Here is a 21,259-nt window from a genome sequence, read left to right as displayed (position 1 = left end):
TGGACAGCGTCATGCGTGGCCATAGCTTCGATCTTTGTGCTGGAGGTGTGTGGTGATGCAGTGGCTAGCAACCCCCCCCTCTCCCCCCCCTTACTGCAACCAATCAACCAGGAATAGCCCTGTGAGTCTGGACCCGGGACTAAGGCACGAGGATACGGGCGATCCGCCGATCTCTCGATCGTTGGGTTTGCTGGAGACTGGTTGGCCATGTTGGCTCCAACACACCACCCTTACTACCTTGTTGATGAGGACCGTTTCCTCCGACGACTCCCGAACCGCGAACCTACACCATGTAATGTATGATCAGATGGCCAGCATCTGCTCAACACATCGAACCTAGTCTGCCGCAGAGTCCGAGCAAGATGGGAGACGAGTCAACGTCACTAGCAATGGCGGTTGAGGTCATCGACCAACGTCACCATTGACAATGCCCCCCAGCCCCAGGTTCTACCCGTAGCGAGTTACCTTATAAGAACTCCATCCCACCATCCATGATCCGTCTATTGCAACCCATCAACTTCCCCACACCAATTCACCCTCAGCTCTCTTTCCGAAACAAACAACTCACCATCATGGATCGAGCAAAGCAAGCCGTCGACGAGTTCGTCTCCAAGGCAGGTCACCACGACACCACCGTCGAGGAGCAGGTCGCACCCGCCGTGAAGAAGGAAACCGTCCGCCCAACCCAGCACGAGGAGATCAACACCGCCATCGACAAGGAGGTCCACCAGGACCACTACCATCGCAAGGTCCAGCCCATCCACGACACCGAAGTCCTTCCCGAGCAGCACATCCACAACCGCGGCAAGGTCGTCAACCGCGAGTTCGACAACCGCGACAACGAGGCCACCGAGAGAGCCTTGAGAGCCGAGGCCGGCAAGCTCAAAGATGAGCGCACCGTCACGGGCACCACCCACACGCAGAGCCACGCCCCCGTCGTTCAGGGTGAGCAGGTTCACCAGTATGTTTTCCCCACATCCCGCCTGCAGCAACAGCCCAACTGACTCGTCATCGCAGCCACGTCCACGAGACGATTCAACCTGTTCTTCACAAGGAGACCATCCAACCCTCAGTGGTCCACACCACGGTGCCCATCCACGAGGTCCACCACGAGCAGGCCAAGCACCACGGCACCACCACTCTCCCGGCCATGTCGATGAAAGAATTCAAGCAGCAGGGTGGTGCTCTGGGAGGAAGCTCCGAGCGCTACGGTGCCTTTGAGGGCTGCCCCAAGGGCGTGCATCAGCAGGGCTGCGGCCACGAGATTGGCAGCGGACCCGCTCCCAACAAGATGACTTCGAGCACCAGCAGAAGCACTGCCACCACTGGTACATCAGGCATTTCTTCTTCTTCGTCCATGTCCTCGTCCGAAGAGAACATTTCCAGCACTACTGGCACGACCGGTCTTGGCTCGAGCAGCATCAACACGGAGAAGGCGAAGCCCAGCTTGCTCGACCGGCTGAACCCCATGAAGGATGCTGATGGTGATGGCAAGAGGGGGTTCATGAGATAGACGACCATTCCTGGAGGTTGTAAGAGCTTTTCTGTAGGATCACTCGAGTTAGCAGTCATAAATAAAAAGGATGTAGGAATGACCGTGTCACATCTTGACATCTCTTTTCTTATGCCTGAAACTGAAAATCAAATACATTTGACGCTGCACCTTTGACGCTGCACCATGACGCTGGTGTCCCGAAACAAATCCTCATCAGTCAGCGCAGAAACATACAATTCCACTCCCCGTACCGCCGTTCTGTCACTCGCTCAACGCTGCTGCGAAACAGCCTTCTCACACAACATAGCCAACAAGTCTACCACCCCAGCCCTGTCCATCGTAGGAAAGATCTTCAATCTTCCCTCGGCCGCCGTGAATCCCGAGCAGCCAACCTTGACGATCCGCACCGCTGGATGAAACAGTCCCATCGCGATGGTTCTCTTGGTGTACATTGACAGAGCCTCAAGGAAAGGCTGTTGAACCTCGCTCCTCCACCCCCATCCCTCCTCCCTCATCCCCTGTTTGCCGGCCAACGTGACAGCCGAAGCCTTGTATTCCACACCCCCCTCTTCATACCTCCTCCGCATCTCCCCCTCCTCCATCTCCTTCCCGCGCTTCCAAAACGGGACCAGTTTGCGCCACGGAAGAATGACATCAATCGTAGCCAAGCCCGGCTTGTTCAACTCCTCCCTCCCCCCCTCCACCGCCACCATCTGCCTCGGCATCATCGCTACAGTGTTAAACCCCACCGCCACAAGCAGATCCTTCTCCTGTTCCTTCTTGTTCCTCTCCAACGTCTCCATCCACCTCTCCAACCCCCCCACCATCGTCCTGGTTCCAAACCTGGTCGGACTAATCTTGCAGTCAAACTCCCTCTCCAAAAACTGCGTCACCGCCACCCTGACCGGAGCAGGCATCCTCGTCAACATGACCGGCAGCCACAGAAACCGGCCCGTCCCCGTCTCATCATCCGCCGCACCAGGCGCCAACGCCGACGACTTGGACAGGTCAGGCAAGAGAAACGCCAGGCCCATCGAATGCTCATACACCAGCTCTATCGCCAACCCCAGCTTTCCCTTGACCCTCGCCTCCAGCGCGCGCCACGAACGCGCCAGCTCTTGGCTCCCTTCGTCCTGCCGGTACTGATCCTTCATCTTTTCCAGACTCACATCGAGCAAATCAGCCGCCTCTACAGGTCTCACCACCACCACTTCGAGGCTGCCCATGCTGTTGGCGATCTTGCTGGCGCTGTCGCTGTCTGTAGCTGTGAGACCGACCTCCACGCCTCGGGCGACATCCCCGACAAGCACATCCCGCAGTCGCTGGGCGACGAGGCGGAGCTGGGCTGGGCCAATGGTGGTGGGGGGAGGGTCGGCGCCGCCGCTGTGGTCGGGCTCGGGTCCCAGGTAGAGGGGGGAGACGCGGTGGAGGGAGAAGGTGTTGTTGTAGAATCTGTACCTGGGGCGGTAGTCGTCGGTTGGGGAGGTGGAGATTGTGATGTTGGAGTGGTCTGGATTGGCGGTGGGGGGTATGGTGGGCGGGGGTGAGGGTGGCATTTTGTCGCGTCGGAAGATGATGGGGAATCACAGTGACTGAAAGGTAATGTGAATGGATGATGGAGACTTGTAACCGGCGCGTGAAGGCACTGTTGAAGATGTGTTTTGGTGAATATTGCTTAGATTTTGGCCTCCTCGATTCCATCCATCAACTGGCCACTTTGGCGGGGTGACACTGACATCTCCGGTGTATAACCCTAACCCTATCACGGTTGCCCTGACGCCCGTCCTCTCTCTCCTCCTTCTCCTTTCCTTTCTTCCCCTTTTCCTTTTCCTGTTCCTTCTTCCCCTTTTTCTTTTCCTTTTCCTTTAGAGGCAAGAGAATCATGAGTCACGGGCCTTTGTGTGATAGGTAAGTATCCAACAGTGGTCAATTATTTTACCGCCAAAGTCAGCCACGATGGGCCATTCCATCAATCTAAGCAGTCAATTTCCATCCACGCCTTGTTTTACAAAACCACTTTCTGCAATCACGACAGCCAGGGGCAAATTCTGCTTCTTACCGCTGGGAGGAACCAGCGTGCAAGGTGACACCGCTCCTTCCGACGAGGCATCCTCCACGTCAGAATGGGCCGCCGTTGCCATCTGGTGGCCCGGCTGCAAAGGATTCGAGGAAGGAGTTGGCAGATCTCCACCATCCTGAGCCAGTGCTCTCCCACTAAGTTGTGCTCCAAAACACCGAACCTGCCGCACTACCATCCCGAGGCGAGCTAGCAATGGACCCATCAAGCGCCACGCTGGACGCCCGCCTCCCCTTCCCGATGACACTAAAGATGAAGCTCTTTCGTGATCTGCTTGCCTGATCCTCGCCATACCGCTCTTCCAGACCCGTGGCGAACGACTCGCAAACCACATTCGTCTTGTCATCCACCGACGTCCGTCTCGAAACAGAAGCGGAAGAAGTAGCAGAGGCACAAGAACCCTGGGGCAGCCCAGGAGACATAACCTTTTCCCCCGGCCTCGTCCGGCGAGACAGACACCTCGATACCCAGTCCTTGAACGTCGTCCATTCGCGAGACTTGACCACGGACTCAAACACGGACAAACCTCCGGGCCCTCCTCCTGTTGTACGCCTCCTCTCTCCGGAGGAACTCCCTGTTCTTGGCCCCGTGTCTCTGCTCGTCAATCTCAGCCAGCCGTGGGCAAAGAGGCACGCCAGGTCCTCCAGGGTCTTGCCTTCGGTTTTGGGGATGCAAAAGTATACGTAGACGGCGGCAAGAGCGGAATACAGGCCAGATAGTTGTGTCCGAGATGTTTAGCTCCGGAGGTTGCAGTCTGGTTGGCCGCTAATTTGGGCAGACGGACAGACGCCGCGTTCGTGCGCCATGGGCAGTTCGAGCTTGTGTCTTGACCTAGCCGTGACAGTGCCACCCCGTCTGTCAACCGCTCTTTTGAGCTCGAAAAGACAGCAGTGGGGTCTGCTTGACATCGACAAGCTAAGATCGCCCCGGGCTTGCGATGAATATCCGAAGCGTAGATTGATATTCCCATGTTTTGGTTCGTTCCAACCAGCTGTCCTTGGCACAAAAGATGACTCCCAAACTCCGAGCCATGCCCGCTAAATACTCATCCTTCCTCTCTGTCGCCGCCTCATGCTCCTCCAACATAAAGCCCCTGGAACTTCTCCGCAACATCGGCCACAGTTCGTTTTGAGCTTTCAATTTCCCTGTCCAGCTCCTCGATGTTCTTGGTCAACGCCGTGACCTCCTCGAATCTCCTCGCCGCCCTTGCATGATTGAGCATCTCGTGCACCATAAACCGCTGCTCCTCCAAGACAATCAGCTTCTCCTTTGCCTCCTTCTCCTCTGTCTCGAGAGCCGACACGGCGGTGCTGACCTCGCTCGCCCCTCCCACGCTGGAAGTTTCGGCATCGAATGTGGCCGACTCGCCGTTTCGCAGGGGCGAGTGCGACGGCCCGTTGGAGAGCAAGCGCCGGTGGCCCGGCCCGCTGGCTTTCAAAATAGATGGCAGGCTCTTCAGGGGAAGCATATTGGTGTGCATGAAGGCCGAAGCAGCGGCATAAATCTTTTGTTGAAGCATCCGTTGCGTAGGGCTGTCGGTGGGCATGTTCTGAATGCGCTTTGCTGCCTCGCCATATTGGCGAAACGAGTATGTGAGGCGCTTGCGAATGCTGGCAGCGTGCTGGATCTCGGCGTGTGTTGGCGGTGGTTTGTTGCTGTTATCGTCAGGCGGCTGCAATGCCACCAGTGCTTTGTGGAATTTTGGCATCATGTTTCGGATGCCCAGCTCAAACTGGCGTAGGTTCTCGTACGCGATCTGATCCGGAGGCTTGTGGGTAATCGAATCAGTAAAATCTCGGTGTGAGAAAATGGTCGTCTTGCAGTCGCAGCACATCCTGACATCGACACTGACATGGCCACCACCGGTTGGCTTCTCGGCTGCGGGCAAAGCGGTTGCTACCGAACAGTTAGCACAGATTCTTGAGCCATCGGACGAGCAAGCACATGCGGGTTGCGACATTGAATCCAATCTCACTCGAACACCCCGTCGCCGGATCCGCACACACAACCCTGCCACATATCCTGCAGTGATGCCTCCTAAACGTCCAAGACCGAAACTCTTGCTTGCAGAACGGGCACCTCGCCACAGACGCATCTTCTTCCCAAGCCACCACAGATTGCTCAATAGTCTTTCTGATGTGTTTTGCCCCGCCGAGCGGTGATAGCAACGCCGAGTTGACACCCGCGTCCTGAGGCCCCTCGGCCAACAGCCTAGTCAGCTTGGTCAACCTCTTCTCCAGCCTCTGGACCTCGAGGCGTTGCCTCTCCACCTTCCTGGCACGCACGGCAGCAAAGTCCGCCGTATGGTCTCGTGAAACACCATTGTGGTCATTGTAGCCCCCCCTCGACTTGTAGCACGTCTCGCACACGCGACACCAGATGCCCCGGACCGGTTCGTGGTTGGCTGACCTCGACAGCTTCATCTGGTACATTGTGTGCTCCTCGCAGAACAACCTCCCGCACTTCCTGCAATTTACGCTGCCGCTCAGCGGTCCCAATTTCCTATCGCATGTCGGGTCTGTGCATGTGTCGTTGCCCGATGGCCTCTGCCAGTGTTTCCTCGTCACCAGCTCCTCGGGATCGATAACAGTTTCTGCAATCCGGCCTGGGGCTGCCGGCGCTGAGACAGGTTGGCTTTCGTTGGACTCGAACACGTCCATGCCGCGTAGCTTCTGGTTGATCAGAGACAGCGGCTGGAACCGCTTGGCTTTGAGCACCTGCTTGTCGAACCACGATTTGACCTCGTCCTGCTCGGCCTCGGGGAGCTCCTGGTGCACGTCGTCTAGGTGGCGGTTGAGCTGGAGCAGAGTAACCATTTCCTCGTTGCATATTGGGCAAACCAGCCCTCCGCTGCTGATGGCGCGGTTCGAGGGACCGGCGAGGCTGACATGGGAGACGAGATCCTGGGCGAAGGGCGGAAGCGTGCTGGACAAAGGCGGCGAGAGGGAGTTGGGAGACGAGAGTCTCGAATGATACGAGCCGACGCTAACACTGCTTTCCGAGGGCGGGAATGGGCTCACGGCGCGAGCTGTGTTGGCGCTGGCCCGTCGTGGGTTGGCACCTCCTGGAGCGGGAGTCGAGGATGACGACGAGGGCGGGGCGAGCCCCTTGCTGCCGCTGCCCAGGATGCGGCCACCTCCCAGCCTCCGGGGCGCCGACATGTTGCGGTGCCTATGTCGGTGATGCTGATGCTGCCCGTCGCACGCCTGAGGGCCGAGTGGGCGGCGATACTAGCCCTATAGCGATAAGGTATCGTTGCTGGCAATGCGATGTTGGAGAGCCCAGGAACGGGCATGATGCTGAGGTGCTTGTTCCTGTTGGTCGGGGTCGGGGTCGGGGTCGGGTGTTGGGGATGCCGGGCCTAGGTACTCTGTAGCAGGATGGACCTCAGGCAGGGTTGCAGCTGCAGCTCCAGGGCAGGGTGTGCTGTGTGCTGCACTGCAAGTGCGGGCTGCACGGTTGCCGTGTCCCAGTGCTCAAGGCTTCCCAGGCGCCATTACCTATCCGTAAGGCTTATCGATAGGTCCACAGGGCCCCTAGCAACCATCACGGAAAAAAGAAAGAAAGCGGTGGAGGGGCCGGGGATGCCCTGGGGACGGGACCAATGGTGACTCTTGAATGGCGCTTTCGATCTCGTCTGCTTTTCCACCCATCTCGCCATCGCCATGTCTTCTTTTCTGCTGCCAACCCCTTCCGTGCTTCCATCGCCATCGTCGCGACCGCAAAGACACACGGCGGCATGGCTGAATCACGACCGCAGGAAAAGTACCCCGCCATCCAGGGCGGCGGGAGCCTGATGATTGCATGGCAGGTCAAGGGCAAACCTGTCCTTGTCATCGGCGGCGGTGAGGTGCGTGACAGCTATTGCCTTTTGTTTCTATGCTGTACAATATCTCACAACATCTCCCCAGGTAGCAGCAGGACGGATTGTCCACCTCCTCAACGCCGATGCCGTCGTCACCGTCATCTGTCCCTCGAGCGGCCTGAACGCCGAAGTCTCGTACCGTGTCGCCCAAAAGCAGGTAACCCACGTCGACCGGATCTTCCTCCCCTCGGACCTCGACGACAAGGACTGGTCTATGGTCCTCGTAGCCATCGACGATCCTGCCGCCTCGACCCAGATCTGGAAGCTGTGCAAGCAGAAGCGCCTGGTGGCCAACATTGCCGATGTCCCGCCCGAGTGCGACTTTTACTTTGGCAGCGTGCACCGCGATGGACCGCTACAGATCATGGTGTCCACCAATGGCAAGGGGCCGAGGCTGGCGAGCATGATCAGACGCTTCATTGCGAAGCAGCTGCCGTCCAATGCTGGGAGGGCCATTGAGGCCATTGGCGAGCTGCGCGTCAAGCTGCGCCAGGTTGCGCCCGAGCCCGAGGAGGGCCCCAAGCGCATGTCCTGGATGAAGGACGTGAGCGACAAGTACAGCTGGGAGGAGATGTGTGAGATGACGGACGAAGACATGACCAACCTGCTCACGTTCTATGAGCCCAACAGGGTGCCAAGCTTCCATGATCTCAGGGGGATGAGAGCAAGTGCTATCGAAGCAGCCAAGGCAGATGTGTTCGACGGGTCGTTCGGGTTCAGCGTTGGTGTATGAATGAGTTTTGGTGTACGAGTATGAATTGGAGACGGCAAAGGCCGATCTCGAGACAACAAGAAAAAGTGCTCACAAATCTTATCTTTTATTTCGAGGTTCCGCTCTACCTACTTTAGTCCCTCCAGCAAGCCCTTGAGTCTATCCCACCCTTCCGTGTCCTCCCAGGCCTCTTTGCCCTTGCCCATGACACTTCTGACGGCCAACCGAGCCTTGCCTTTCCACTTGCCCCCGATTTCGGGAACCTCCTCGCCATAGTTCTCGAGGACCGAGACCAGTTCATCTGTTCTCTCGACAACGACGGCCCACGCATCCTTGTCCTCCAACCAGTTCCTGCTCTTCCCATCAGGCCCTGTGCTGCTGGAACCGGGGAGCAGGCCACCGCCAGCACCGCCCATGGCAGCGCGCCAGGCCTTTTCAGCCGCGTCAATGGCGCCCGCAAAGTCTCTCTTCCAAACTCGCTCTCTGGTGATGAGCTCCCAGAACTCAGAACGGGCCGTAGTCAGGGGAACAATCGACGTCTCCAAGAACTGCACCACCGCTCTCTCGGTCGATCCACGAGGGGGGTCGTAGATGCCCGTTCCAGCCGGCTTCTCCACAGACAACACAGCCTCGTTGAGCAGTAGCCTCAAAACATCAACATCAACCGCGTCCTCGCTCTTCCTGATCCTAACCACATGCTGCAAGCCGAGAAGAACCTCCTGGACAGCAATCGGTCGCAGCCGAGAGGCCAGGGTAATAACATTGTCCCAGATGCGCCAGTTGTCATGCGAAATCGAAGCCCCCTTCTTGTAGGCATGCAACGACTGGGTCAGCAAAGTCTTTGGGTCCTTCGCCTCCTTCTCAACCGTCTCCTCGTCTTCATCATCACCAGGGACAGCTGCTGACTCGGCTGACACGCCGTTCTCGTTTTGCTGCCTCAACTCCTTGACCCGCTCGACATAGAGACTGTAAAAGGCGCTGCCGAGGTTACTCCACGTCCTGGCATCCTCGCCGCCATTGGAGTCGGAGGACGAGATGGCTCTGCTAAACGCCTCAGCGGCATCGGCAAACTCTCCCATGCGCAAGCTGATGTCTCCCAGACGGTTCCACAACTCGTTGCTCAGCCTGTTGACGTGCACCGCCTGTTTGTACGCATCTCGGGCGCTGAGCAGATCCTTTTGTTGCAAGTAGTATTCTCCCAAAGACTTTTGGGCTCTGGCATATCGTTGACCCGAAATCTCCCAGGCCCGCTCGTAGTAGTTCTTTTCGTTCTCAAGGTCTCCAAGAAGACACCACAGGCGAGGGGCGTTGGAGGGCGGTGGCGTCCGCTGGGGGCCGTGGTAGTCGGCCTCTCGGATCTTGTCAAGGTCCACGTCTTCCTCGTCTGCGTCTTGCTCCGAGTTCTCAGGGGCGGTTCCCGTCTTGTTGAATAGCCTCCACCGGAGGATAGCCTTTGCCCTGGCCTCTCCATCCTTTCCGCGCCCGCCTTCGTCTTCCCTCGCGGCATTACTGGCATAGCAAAGTGCCACCTCTGCCCACAGGCGAAGGCGCTTGAAGATCTCCAGGGCGGACACCAGCGATCCGACACCAGCCCAGGAGTAGGCCAGCTCTGACTCCAGATGCCATCGTGGTGGCGAGCTCAGCGTGTGAATGTACCGCAATCTGACTTCTGGAGGTGCTGTCTCTGACGGTTTGGCGGCGGGGAAGAAGGATTTTGGCTTGTTGTCGACGGGGGCAGCTTCGTCGCCATGCACAGAGACCTTGATTTCCGGTACCCCATTCTCCTCCTCTCCCTCCTTCTCCTCTTGCGTCTGGGCACGCTCCGGCTGTGTGGTATCAACAACGACCTGATCCACCACCGCCTGCATCTGCAGCACCCCTCTCTCCATCGTCCTGCTCCTGTGCACCTCAATCCTCGACCTCACCAGCAGCGCATGCGTATAAATCTGCCAGTTTGTCTTGCCCTGATCTGAGATGACCCTCACCGCAAAAGGCAACACCTCCTCCGAGCTCAAAGTGTCCGCCGGTGAGAACGCATCTTTGAGCGTAGCCTCCGCCAACAAGATAATCTGATCCAGCGGCGCGAGCTGCGGCTGCTCATCCGGTTTGATATCCCTCAACTCCACCGGCACATCCTCCTTTTCATCATCCCTCTCCCCGATATCCGTCTCTCCCCCCTCTTTATCAAACTTCAACTCCTCCAGCAAAGTATCATCATTCAACTTCAGCCCCTCGGGCTTCACCTCCCCACCCCCGCTCTCAAACGCCCCCTTACTCCTCGCCAAAACAACAAGTTGACTCGTGCTCCTCTCCTGAAACTTCGTCCTCTTACCCAAAGCTCCAGTAAGCGTATAAACAAACCCCCTCTCCTTCCTCGCCTCCTCCAGCACCCCCCTAGCCTTCTTCTCCTGCCCAAGCATAATCCAGACCATGGCCCTCTCGACCAACGCCTCCCCGTCCTTTTCCTGCCCCCCCTCCAGCGCCCGCTCAATCTCCGCCCTCAAACTGGGCACCTCACACCACTGCAACCCCTTGTTGAAACTGCTCCCGCTCCCCAGACTAGGCTCCGTCAAGAGCTTGTAATGCCAGACATTCACCCTCAACCTCTCCTTCTCATCATCGCCCAACCCCAACAAAACCCACCTCGCCAACCCAAAAAGTTCCAACAGCGGGACATACGCGTACACCCCCACGCCATCCACCTGCAGCTCCGCCAGGCATCTCCTCGCGAGATCCTTCCTCTCATTCTCCGTCGTCCCAAACGCTTTCTCGACCCGAGAGAGGAGGGTGTCGTCAAGCACAGGGCCGGTGACATTCCCCTGCAAGAAAGCGTTAAAAGCGGCTAGTCCGACAATTTTGCTGTTGCTGTTGTGATTCTGGTCCTGTGGTGGTGGTGATGGCGACTGCTGCTGGTGGACATAGCTCCGAATCAGCGCTTTGCCTGGTTCAGACAGCAAAACCTCGAGGTATTTGCCTTGCTCCAAAAGCTCAGGCAAGGAGGAAACGAGGGTATCGCCGTTTGGTGACCCCATTGTGAAATGATTTTATCCTATTCCAATCCGGTGAAAGGAAAGAAGAAAAAAAGAAAAAAGGAAAGTGTGGTGCAAAAGGGTATGATACGGAAAACCACCTCCCACTTGTGCCCCTCCATTTTTGCGATCTCAAAGATAAAGTGGGGCGCACCGTTCACACTGTGTAGCCATGGCGGGGTTGTCACCTTTGGTGAGCTCCTGGATTACATAAGACACCCCGGGGCACCAACTTCAGCCTTGCGCTTCCTTACCTGCATACGGCTGCCCTCCCCCCAACCAACATATCTTCCAACTGTCATGACAAAATCACGCAGATGGCGAACCAACGTACATTCGGAATAACTATTCCTCGCTCCATATTTTTGGTGTCGAGGCAAGCGCTACATACTCAACACAGTTACTGCTACATGTAATACTCGCTCAGGGCTTGCCATGCCAACTGGCTACGCTGCCAACAAGAGATGCACCAAAAACGGACTGCATGTAACCCATCATGCCCCCCGCCCCCCCTTCCCTCCGTCTGTTACTTCATTCCTCCTTTGAACTGCAGCGCCTTGAAGTAGTTCTCGGCTCCAACGTCGACACGGTCAGCGGGGTCAGCGGCGAGAGGATCCTATTTCTTGCCCTTCTTCTTGCTGGGGACCACACGGAAGCCAGGCACCGCCGCCTCCTCCTTTGCAGCCTGCACACTGCTGCTGCCCTTCTTGGCCACTTCGCTCCAGCCGTTGTTGCTGACCATCTTGGTATCGCTGGGCATCGACGCCGCCGTCGAGTCCTTCTCGATGATGCCCTTGTCCGCCAGCTTCTTGCGGCGCACAAACTCCATGGCAAAGTCCTTGCCGTTCAGAGTGTACTCGCAACTGTACACAACGTCCGAGATAATATCGGGCTGATCAAGCGGCATTTCCAACAAAGTATTAGTGAGGCCGTCGGCTACACACGCATTCAGTTAGCAACGTGAACATCAGAAAAGAATCGACAAGTCAAGACTTACCCTCCTTGATAGCACCACGCGTCAGCTCACGGCGGACCCAGTTCTTGAACTCGTCAAGGGCAAGGTTTCTGGCATCTTTGAGCGATGTCTGGGCGGGCTTGGGTGTGGCCTTGGGTGCAACCGGCGTGGCCGAGGGCTTGATGCCGGTGGTGCTAGCAGACCGGTTCTGAGCAGCGGGACCCGTAGGAACTTTGACCTTGCCGCCAGCCCCCACAGTAGACCATCCACCTCCAGTCATGGCTTGTGTCGCGGGGCCAGCGGGCGCAATACCAGCGGGCGACGACGTCTTGCTGGCAAGATCGGCATAACGCTTGCCAAGAGCGGCACCGGCAGCAGCGCTGGCCTGGCGATCAGCCTCCTTGGCCTTCTGCTTGCGCAGCTCCTCCTCACGCTGAATGTCGGCCAGAGTCTTCTTGGAGGGAGTGCTGGCAGACACGGGAGTCTTGACGACCGTGGGCTGCTTCCAGGGGCTGCCACTGGCCGTGCTGACTGGCGAGCCGGTACCCCAGGTACTAGTGGCAGGAAGACCGATACTGGCAGCAGCAGCCGCCTTCTCACGCGCCAGAAGAGCTGCCGTCTCTTGCTCGAGTGCCGCGCGTCTAGCGGCGGCTGCGGCCTCCTCCTTCTTGGCAGCTTTCTTGGCCTCGGCCTCTTGAATTTCCTTCAGACTTGGGCCCTTGTGAGCCTCAGCACCAGGCTGAGGAGCCCAGGGAGCGGTAGGGGGAGGGGCAAGAGGGGCACCCTCAGAAGACGTGTCAGGAGTTCCAGAGGCGGACCGGTCGCCATACTGACTAGGGAGGTTGGAAGCAGGACGCTGCGCCGTGGGAGCAGGCAGAGGGGCGTTTTGCGGGGGGGGGAAGGGCATGGGAAGGCCAGAAGCAGAAGGCTTCTGCGCCGACTTGGCGTTATCGGCCTGCGTCTTACGCACCTTCTCGGTCAGAGACAGTTCAGACTGGGCTGGGGCAGCAGCCTTCCTGGCGACAGCGGGCTCGGGGGCCGCGACGAGAGTCTCGGGAGCAGCAGGAGCGGGCACGGGAGCTGACATGGGAGCGGGGGCAGAATTAGCCGGCGCTGGCTCTTCTTGCTTGACAACCTCGTCGATGACCTTGCGGGCCTGGGCAGTGGCAGTGGCGGCCGCCTCTTCAGCATCACGCTCAGAGCGGAGATCTTGAAACTGGAGGAGCCTGTCCTTGAAGCCCTCGGAGTCTTGCTGAAGCTGGTCGACATGAGGCAGTTGGCTCTGGAGGCCACCATCGGCAACATTGGCACCCCCTGACTGCGAGGGGAAAACGGCCGGCAGTGACCCGGTGGCCTGCATGTTGGCGAGCATCTGGCGCTCACTGAGGTTCAGATCCGCAGGAAAAAGGTCGGCAGAAGGTCCAATGGGGGGCTGCGCAGGACCGGGGGCGATGCCAGCACCCGAATCAAAAAAAGGGGCGCCCGGAACCATGGGACCAATGGGAGGCTGAGGAGGCATGGTGATGGGAGACGTCATGCTGCCAAAGCTGGGCTGACTCTGCAGGCTGTGGATGCTGGAGTGGTGCTGGAGCGTGCTGGGCACAGAGGTTTGGAGGGGATGGCGGGAAAACTGAGCCAGCTCTCGCGCTCTGGCATGATACATTTGTTCCTCCTGCTTACGGCGTTCAAGGTCATTCTGCTGAGCAGCGGTAAGGGTGCGGCCGAAGGAAGGGAAGGCGTTCTGAAGAGGCGGGACAGGATCAGACACTCCAGGACCGTAGCCCCCAGCGGGAGGAGCAGGGCCATGAGGGATACCCATTTGCGGCACGAGGAAAGGCTCCCGGGAGTTTCCGATGCGCCGGATAAGCTGACCAAGAGGCTCAAAGTCACGATCCTCCAGCCGTTTGACCCGAAGGTCAGGCGTGAAGAAGTTCGCCTTGTACCAGTCATTCATCTCGAGACCGCTGAAGGGCCCTTGAACTACTTGCTGGGGATCGAGATAAACCCAGCGCATCCTGTCCGGCATGACCATGGTTCTGACCGAGCCCGGATCTCCTCCAGCCTGGCCAGAGACGAAGGAAGGACCGCCGGTGGTGGGGAATGACTGGCCCGGGGCGGTGCTCGTGAGACCCTGCTGGTCTTGATCGGGGGCGGAGAAAGGAGAACGGGTCTGGTCAGGAGTCGAATACATATCCTCAAAGGCAGCCCGGTTGCCCCGGACAGGACTAGTGGCTTCACGGGGCAAACCAATGGCACCACGGCCAATAGCACCCAGAGGATTGGCCTGACGAAGATCAGGGATAGAATCAGCGAGCCCGTCTTGGTCGTGAGGGTGGATTGGAGCCTGCATGGCCGTCGGGAAAAGAGACTCGAGCTTTCCACGGGCAAGTCTCGAGGTAGTGGGCACGCCGAAGACGCTGTTGAGACCGCCCAGGCCAGGGGACGGGAGATCGGTAATGGACCCGAAAATGCCAGGTCCGAACGGGTTGAAAGATCGATCACGATCGGGAGTGCCAACAGAGGGTGCAGAAGGCCAACCGCCCAGATGGTTCACAGCGGGGAAGCCCTTGGCACCGACACTAGAGGTCTGGCTCCGATCGCTGCCGTCAAAGGGGCCAGTAGCCCCGAAAGAACGAGGAAGCGTGCTGTAGCCAGAATGGTTGTCAGGGGCTGGGCCGGGCTGGTTGTTGCGGAGAACATCGTGGTGCTGACGGTCGTGATGGTCGTCTTGCTGCTCCTCGCGGCCGTCCACCGCAGTGGGGCTGCGGAAAGGGTTCGTGTCCGAGGGACTGTTTGGGCCATGTCCATCGCCGCGGTCACCAAGACGCAGATTGGCCATGCCAAAGTCACCAGCACTTCCCTTCACAGGGGTGTCAAAAACACTGTTGCTGCGCAGCGGCTGGGCCGAGGCCAGAGGCGGACTGTTGTCCTGAGCCCCGCCCAAAGCTGCACTGCCAGATGCACCATCGTCCCGGTTCGTAAACGGGTCTGTATCAGTCCGCTGGCGAGGACGCCAGCTGGCGGCATCACTTGCTTTGGGCGCTGCGCTCTCAGTCGAGTCCTTCGGGATCAGGTGCGCAAGACGACTCCCGCCCGAAGATGGGAAGCGCTTCTCGGCAGTGGTGGGCGTGGGAATGGCAAAGTTGCCAAATGCCCCACCACCGATTCCAGAACTCGAGGTGGGCGTGCCTGGGCCCCAGAGAGAACTTGCATTGCCAAAGCCAGTCGGACCGCCAGTGTTGGCACGCAGTGCAAAAGGTTGATTCTTGGCCGGAGCCTCGCGTAAATTGTGGTCTTCTTCTGGCTCATCCGTCATCTCTTTGACCTCGGCCGTGTTGCGGCGGGGAAACCACTCATCCCGGGAGAAGCGAGAGGCTGTCGGCGAGGCCACAGACGCAGATGGAAACGGGTTCGTGTCAGCCGTCTCCCTACGCCTGGTCACAGGGCGGGAGGTCGACGGGGAGGCGAGAGGGTAATTCGAGGCGCTCACAGACGTCTTGCGACCGTTGATGCCCCCGCCTTGAGGGGTGCTCCCCTCTTGGGGCTGTTTCGGCTGAGGTGGCTTCATGGTCGAGTTCACATCAGTCGAAAACATGAGGCGCTCCTCCTCGGTCATGTCCTCTAAACCGATGGGCTTGACACTGCCATCTGCGTCCCAACACACGCTGGGATCCTGTGGGGCATGGCCCGAGTCGCCACTTTTGCCCCATGGACGAGCAGAGGGATGGCTACCGTTCAAATGGCCCGGGTTCCAATTCGGCTCCAAAAGACTGGAGACATCCATCTTGGCGGGTTCAATACTATTGAAGATGTCGAGCAGCTCCTCCCTCGTGTATTTCGCGGCCCCCTCCCCAAAGCCTGGCTGGCTGTTTGGATACGAAGAAGGCGTGTCGGAAACGGAAGACTGCATGAGATCGGCGGGGTTGGACGAGGGGTTTTGGTTGAAGGGAGTGGTGGAGGGTCGGCGGAAAGTCCTAGTCCCATTCGAGCGCGGCCTGGCACCCCATATTAGCCTCGAGGCACGAGGGTGATGTCACGTAGCATGTATGTATTCTGATCATCTTACCATTCACCGCTCCCGCCAGTACGTCCCGTGTCGACTCGTCCGTTTCCTCTGGAATCTCGGGTTTGGCCGGCGGCGGCAGAGGCGAAGCTGGAAGACAGGCCTGTAGGCATGATGTCTGATGTCGTCGGAGAGCTGGATGGCCAAGGGTGGTTGGTGGTGGTTGTTTGAGGGATTGACGGGTCGGGGATCGAGAGTCGAAAGTCGAGAGTCGACAAGGAGGCTACAGAATAAAATAATCGTAGTTGCTGGAGCTATCAGTGGCAATGCTGCAGGTGGGGAGCGAGAGAGGGTGTAATGTGTGCGGTCGTCAGAAGTTGGTGACAGCGGAGATCGAATCAAGTCGAGTCGAAAGCTTTCCCGATTTTGCAAAGTTTCGAGTGGTCGTGGAAACTTAGAATGCCGAGCTAGGCCCACTTTGGCCTGAGCCCGTGACCAGACCCGTGACCTCTGCCATACAAAACTGTGGAACGGCACAGTTTAGACTCCAGCCATTTGCCCTACATGGCGCTCCTACGCGCACTGCCTGGCACTGTGCGCGTTTCAACAATGCATTTTGGGCTGTTCGTTTTCTTCATTTTTCTTTCTTCTTGTACGTGCAGACAACAATGACGTGTTTGTTACCGACAATTACTCCCCCACCTCCCTCACCTCCCTCACCTCCCTCACCTCCCTCACCTGATAGTCCAACATCTCATTCGAAGCACACGAGTTCTCATCCACCATCTTGCTCGACGTCTCTATCCCGGCCACCGGCACACGGTACTCCAACTGGGTCCCTGGGAATGGCAGATATTCTGGGAGCAGCCCGAGCTGTCGAAGAACCGTTCCCTGGTCCCAAGCAATATGTTCGTGGTAGAGCTTATCGCCGCGAATGTTGACAATGCTGGTCATGGGCACACTCAGCTTCCTTCCGGTAGGGGGAATTCCAGGGATCCTTTCGGTCTCATCGTCAGCCTCTTTTCACCTTGTGCTTGTCTTGCTTCGGCCACTATTCAACTTACAGCCAGTCAATGGTTCTGGTGTGAGTGCACTGAAACAGAAACTCGTCCACCACCCGGTCAATGCCCACGGTGCGGCTCACCAGCTCGAGTTTGGCGTCGTCGGGGTTGCTGAAGATGAAGTGGTCCCGGTAAAACCTCGTCAGGGCTGCTCGCCCGATGCCACCCGTCAAGGTGGGCACATGGTTCACATAGGGCTCATCCACCATCGTCTTCATTGTTTCCTCCACACTGCGGTCTTCAAACTCGAACCGCGTGTGTTCGTCCCATATAGCTTCCAGGTCAAAGTATGGGCCCTTCGTTTTGGGCTTGAGAAAAGACAAGCAGCGAGTGTGGGAGACGGAGACGGCGCTCGCCAAAAATGATGCATGAGTTGGCAGAGCAAAGAGGTGGTCTTTGGCAGACGGGTAGGTGTAGATGGTCACCCCCGGAACATGACTGCTGGGACGAGTGTTCCCAGCCAGGTGGGCAAGAACCGGGACGTGCGGTGCTTCGCTTGGTGACCAGCCATAAAAGATGACTGCCTTGATCTCAGGAAATTCCTTGACAGCATCGAGGAGATGCCTGGAGATGTGGTCGTGGTGAAATGCTACGATGCCATAGTCAGTCTTGTTCCAGACGACAAATGAGCCTCTCTGTGACGGCTTGGCCATGACCTACCAATCAAGCCAATTTCTTCGCCCTGACATTCTGGCGTCGCCCTCAGTTTATCAACAGCCTCGGTGAGCTGGTTCTTGAGCTCAAGCACTCTGTCAACGCGATCGTGTTGCTCCCTCTGGACCAGACCTACCCCCACCTCGGCCACCGCATATCCCTCTTCTGCCCATTTCTTGGTCGGGTGCGGATCCAGTGTTTGGCTAACGCGGTCGTCGTGCACCTCATAGTCGTCGCCAGAGACAATGATGAGGCCAGGCCCAGTTCCCCGCCGAGAAAGCGGGGTATGTATCCTGACGCACGGATAGCTTGTGTGGTCGTAGCTCACCATGATGGCTGACATGTGCTGATTTTTGGAGGTGAGATGACACAGTTACAGTGAACAGACTCTGCTTCTGTTGCGCCCGCAAACTCGGCCTCATCCAGAAGGTCGGCTATCGATTTCTCAGTGAGCGATGCAACACAGCTCCATCGGCAATGAAACCCGGCCACGGCTCAACGGCAGGGTCGGCAGGGTTGACGCCCCTCTTCTTCGGCCACTTCCTTTTCGGTCTCTTTTAGCGAGTGCGCCGTTTGAGCCTCCACTTCTCCGCTGCCTCAACTGCCGCGCCGGCAATCTGGGGTAGTGTCTGTGAACAAAACAAAAAAGAAAATAACAAGGATGGATACATTGACGCTGTCGGTGTTTAATTACAACAGGTGGTTAGGCATCGTTCTGCCAATCTACTTCCGGGCAGCTGGGCCTTGCTCTGCCTCGACGTCCAGCTTCGCGGTACTGCTGCCGTCGTAGCTGTCCAGGTCCATGTACGCATCGCCGTCCAGCTTCTTGCCATTGACGCTCACCATCCGAAACACAGCCCCCCGGTCACACCTGAAATCGGCACCCTCCTCTTCCCCGTTCAGCTTCCCCCCTTTGCTGCCCGCAGTCATCTTGCCCAGACTCCTACTCCCGGCTCGGTTGTGGGAATATCCCGCCGCCGTCGAGCCCCCGTTCTTCCAGAACTTGACCAGCGACTTCAACCATGGCACGCAACCGCAAATAACTCCCAAATGCACCTCGACGGCCGTCCAGATCCAGAGGTGAAACCCCTCCCAAGTCACGTCGTATGTCCTTTCCACCACATGCCAGATCCAGTACAGTCGCAAAATGGCCCCAATGACAACCACGCCCCCAAACGAGAATAGGACGATGAGCGCGATGCGTTGCGAGAGCGGGAGACGGGCCTTGTACAAGGTCGGCAGTGGCAAAATCCAGACCAAGAAATCGGACAACACGGTCAGGGACGCCTGGGTTATGAGCGGCGGGCCCTCGGGGACGCAGTCTGACTTGCTGAAGATGATGTTCCAGTAGGAAGATGTTGGCCGGCATTGGGTGAAGAGGACGACGATGAAGGCTGAGTTGAACAGGGCGACAAACGCAATGGTGCCCTCTGTTGTGGTCATGTCAGCACCATATCAACGACCAACGTACTACCAGAACGGCAAGAGAACAACGCACGAGTGAGCTTTCGGAACCACGACCCTTGGGGCGCAAGACGGAGGTAGCTGATCAGGATAGACACCTTGGCAAAGCTGGTCGCGAAGACAAATAGAGCCTGCACGGCCATGGACACCTTGCGGTTGGATACGATGGTCTCATACTTGAGATCCCAGATATGAAGGCTCCAGCCGTACAGGGAGGACGCCAGAATGACGCACACTGTTACTCCCGTTCCGCACAGCTAGGTACCAGTCAGGTCAGAAAACGGTCACATCCTGCCAAAGCTACTCCGAGAATAGGGGCATATAAAACATACAGCGGCGGCCACCATAAACCAATCGTCGGATTCGACCTTGCCCATGATGCTGATACGGACGTAGAAACGGAGGAGTAGAACGATGAGGGCGATGGGAAGCATGATGAGCTGGATGATCAGAAGAGCCGGGCCTCTCGTCTCAGGATTCTCATAATTGGCTGGAGGCCAGCTGGCTCTGACCTCGGGTGGTGGTAGTCTCATGGCGCCTGGGTTGTCGTCCCTTGCCCGCCCAAATCGTAGTGATCCCCGAATCCAGTTTCTTTAGCGTGGACCTCTTTCTTTCCCCGACCTTGCGGTCGAGAAGAATGCGAGATTCGCGCCGGTGATCTCCCTGCCCGGTTGGTGTTGATGTACCTATGTATGTACAAAGTCGATGGGGATGTGAAGGACAGAAAACCGGGACAAGACGGGATGGCCTGTGGCTGCAGGTGATTGTCGCCTACAAGGCTGAATAAAGGAATATCAAAAGAAGGAAACGGGAACCAGAAAGCCCAGAGGAGAGGAACCGTTCTGTAAGGGATTCCGGGGAAGGCTGGCCCTCATATATATCGCGTCCATATTTGGCACTCGTTTGCTGGACGTTGCACTCATGGGGGCACACAGACAATCTTCCTCACACTAATTCCCCCCACCGCCCCCTTGTGCTTTTCACCATTTATCGACGCGACAGTCAGATCCTCCAGAAGAGGTAACGGAGAAAAAAACCACCAACACTAGCGGGATGCCAATCGATGTCACCTTCGACACGGCGGCTTGGCCCCCATTCGCCAGTCGACGACCAGCTTGAAAATCGCACCCGAATGCTGCAGCCAGGTGAGCTAACCAGTTTTGTGTCGGTCGTTCTCTCGCTTGTTGAGAGACGTTGGGATAACAACAGGGTGATCCCCGGCTTCGCTTTGCCCCCAACTGCAAGAGCCTCTGTTGCTGGCTGTCGAGCCAAGGGCCCAGCATCGGCTTCTTCATCTCTCAAGATGCGACAGACCCGCCGATTGCCAATGCTCGAGGGCGCTCCGGGCGTGAAGAAAACCGGGGACCCTCCCAAATGCCTCACCTCACCAGGCGGCTGGTACCCTCACACTGCGCAGAAAATGTCACGGTGACCAACAGTACCCCTGAACCCATCTGTGGCTGTCAATCTCAAACATCCACCCAAGCCAGTTTCCCCTTCGAGTACCGGGACATTGATGAGCCTATCGCTGCAGCTTACAACTCGCTACCTAACACCGGCTATGAACTCGTAAGCTAGCGTTTCTTGGATATCATTCAGAAAAGATACGCACGGCCTTGCCCGTCATGGCGCGTCTCGTCGCTCACAATCGATTGATCACGCTTTCTTTTTCCTGACCCGAGAGGCCCCGCTTTCTCCAATCTTTTGAACGATTTTGACAGATTCCACGGCTCCATGCGGATCGTGGAGAAGAAGACTGGAGACGGAGAGAGAGGCGGAAAGAGGAGTTTCTTCTCCGAGAATCCACGGCATCCTCAACATCTCCAGCGTTACTGCGGCTCCACCTACGCCGGGCAGGCTCCACTCCGGCTAACGGAACAATGGATAGATAACATGGCCGCCCGGGCTCAAGACTATGAGCAGACACCAAACCTCATCAGGGAG

General features: G+C 57.7%; 8 protein-coding genes across 8 annotated transcripts; 2 read left to right on the top strand and 6 right to left on the bottom strand.

Annotated features, from left to right (window-relative positions):
- Positions 1–572: 572 nt before the first annotated feature.
- PODANS_3_360 (uncharacterized protein) lies at positions 573–1,513 on the top strand (the record flags this gene model as incomplete). The annotated part of the gene is made up of 2 exons (XM_001903259.1): positions 573–961; positions 1,018–1,513. 2 exons carry the CDS (start codon positions 573–575, stop codon positions 1,511–1,513), a joined length of 885 nt encoding a protein of 294 aa, XP_001903294.1.
- A 251-nt stretch (positions 1,514–1,764) lies between these two features.
- On the bottom strand, positions 1,765–3,051 carry PODANS_3_350 (uncharacterized protein; the record flags this gene model as incomplete). Its single annotated transcript, XM_001903258.1, has 1 exon — positions 1,765–3,051. One exon carries the CDS (start codon positions 3,049–3,051, stop codon positions 1,765–1,767), a length of 1,287 nt encoding a protein of 428 aa, XP_001903293.1.
- Positions 3,052–4,641: 1,590 nt separating this feature from the next.
- On the bottom strand, positions 4,642–6,733 carry PODANS_3_340 (uncharacterized protein; the record flags this gene model as incomplete). Its single annotated transcript, XM_001903257.1, has 2 exons — positions 4,642–5,450; positions 5,521–6,733. The coding sequence occupies 2 exons, from the start codon at positions 6,731–6,733 to the stop codon at positions 4,642–4,644; spliced, it is 2,022 nt and encodes a 673-aa protein (XP_001903292.1).
- A 578-nt stretch (positions 6,734–7,311) lies between these two features.
- PODANS_3_330 (uncharacterized protein) lies at positions 7,312–8,170 on the top strand (the record flags this gene model as incomplete). Its single annotated transcript, XM_001903256.1, has 2 exons — positions 7,312–7,422; positions 7,484–8,170. 2 exons carry the CDS (start codon positions 7,312–7,314, stop codon positions 8,168–8,170), a joined length of 798 nt encoding a protein of 265 aa, XP_001903291.1.
- A 107-nt stretch (positions 8,171–8,277) lies between these two features.
- On the bottom strand, positions 8,278–11,181 carry PODANS_3_320 (uncharacterized protein; the record flags this gene model as incomplete). Its single annotated transcript, XM_001903255.1, has 1 exon — positions 8,278–11,181. One exon carries the CDS (start codon positions 11,179–11,181, stop codon positions 8,278–8,280), a length of 2,904 nt encoding a protein of 967 aa, XP_001903290.1.
- A 613-nt stretch (positions 11,182–11,794) lies between these two features.
- On the bottom strand, positions 11,795–16,309 carry PODANS_3_310 (uncharacterized protein; the record flags this gene model as incomplete). Its single annotated transcript, XM_001903254.1, has 3 exons — positions 11,795–12,114; positions 12,176–16,128; positions 16,200–16,309. The coding sequence occupies 3 exons, from the start codon at positions 16,307–16,309 to the stop codon at positions 11,795–11,797; spliced, it is 4,383 nt and encodes a 1,460-aa protein (XP_001903289.1).
- A 517-nt stretch (positions 16,310–16,826) lies between these two features.
- Positions 16,827–18,194, bottom strand: PODANS_3_300 (uncharacterized protein; the record flags this gene model as incomplete). The annotated part of the gene is made up of 3 exons (XM_001903253.1): positions 16,827–17,133; positions 17,201–17,786; positions 17,858–18,194. The coding sequence occupies 3 exons, from the start codon at positions 18,192–18,194 to the stop codon at positions 16,827–16,829; spliced, it is 1,230 nt and encodes a 409-aa protein (XP_001903288.1).
- A 380-nt stretch (positions 18,195–18,574) lies between these two features.
- PODANS_3_290 (uncharacterized protein) lies at positions 18,575–19,848 on the bottom strand (the record flags this gene model as incomplete). Its single annotated transcript, XM_001903252.1, has 3 exons — positions 18,575–19,281; positions 19,350–19,556; positions 19,620–19,848. 3 exons carry the CDS (start codon positions 19,846–19,848, stop codon positions 18,575–18,577), a joined length of 1,143 nt encoding a protein of 380 aa, XP_001903287.1.
- Positions 19,849–21,259: the final 1,411 nt, after the last annotated feature.

The sequence above is a fragment of the Podospora anserina genome, chromosome 3 (genome assembly GCF_000226545.1).
Source record: "Podospora anserina S mat+ genomic DNA chromosome 3, supercontig 1".
Classification (NCBI taxonomy): Eukaryota; Fungi; Ascomycota; class Sordariomycetes; order Sordariales; family Podosporaceae; genus Podospora; species Podospora anserina.
The sequence above is the reverse complement of the archived record's forward strand: the minus strand, read 5'-3'. Positions and strand labels throughout refer to the sequence as shown.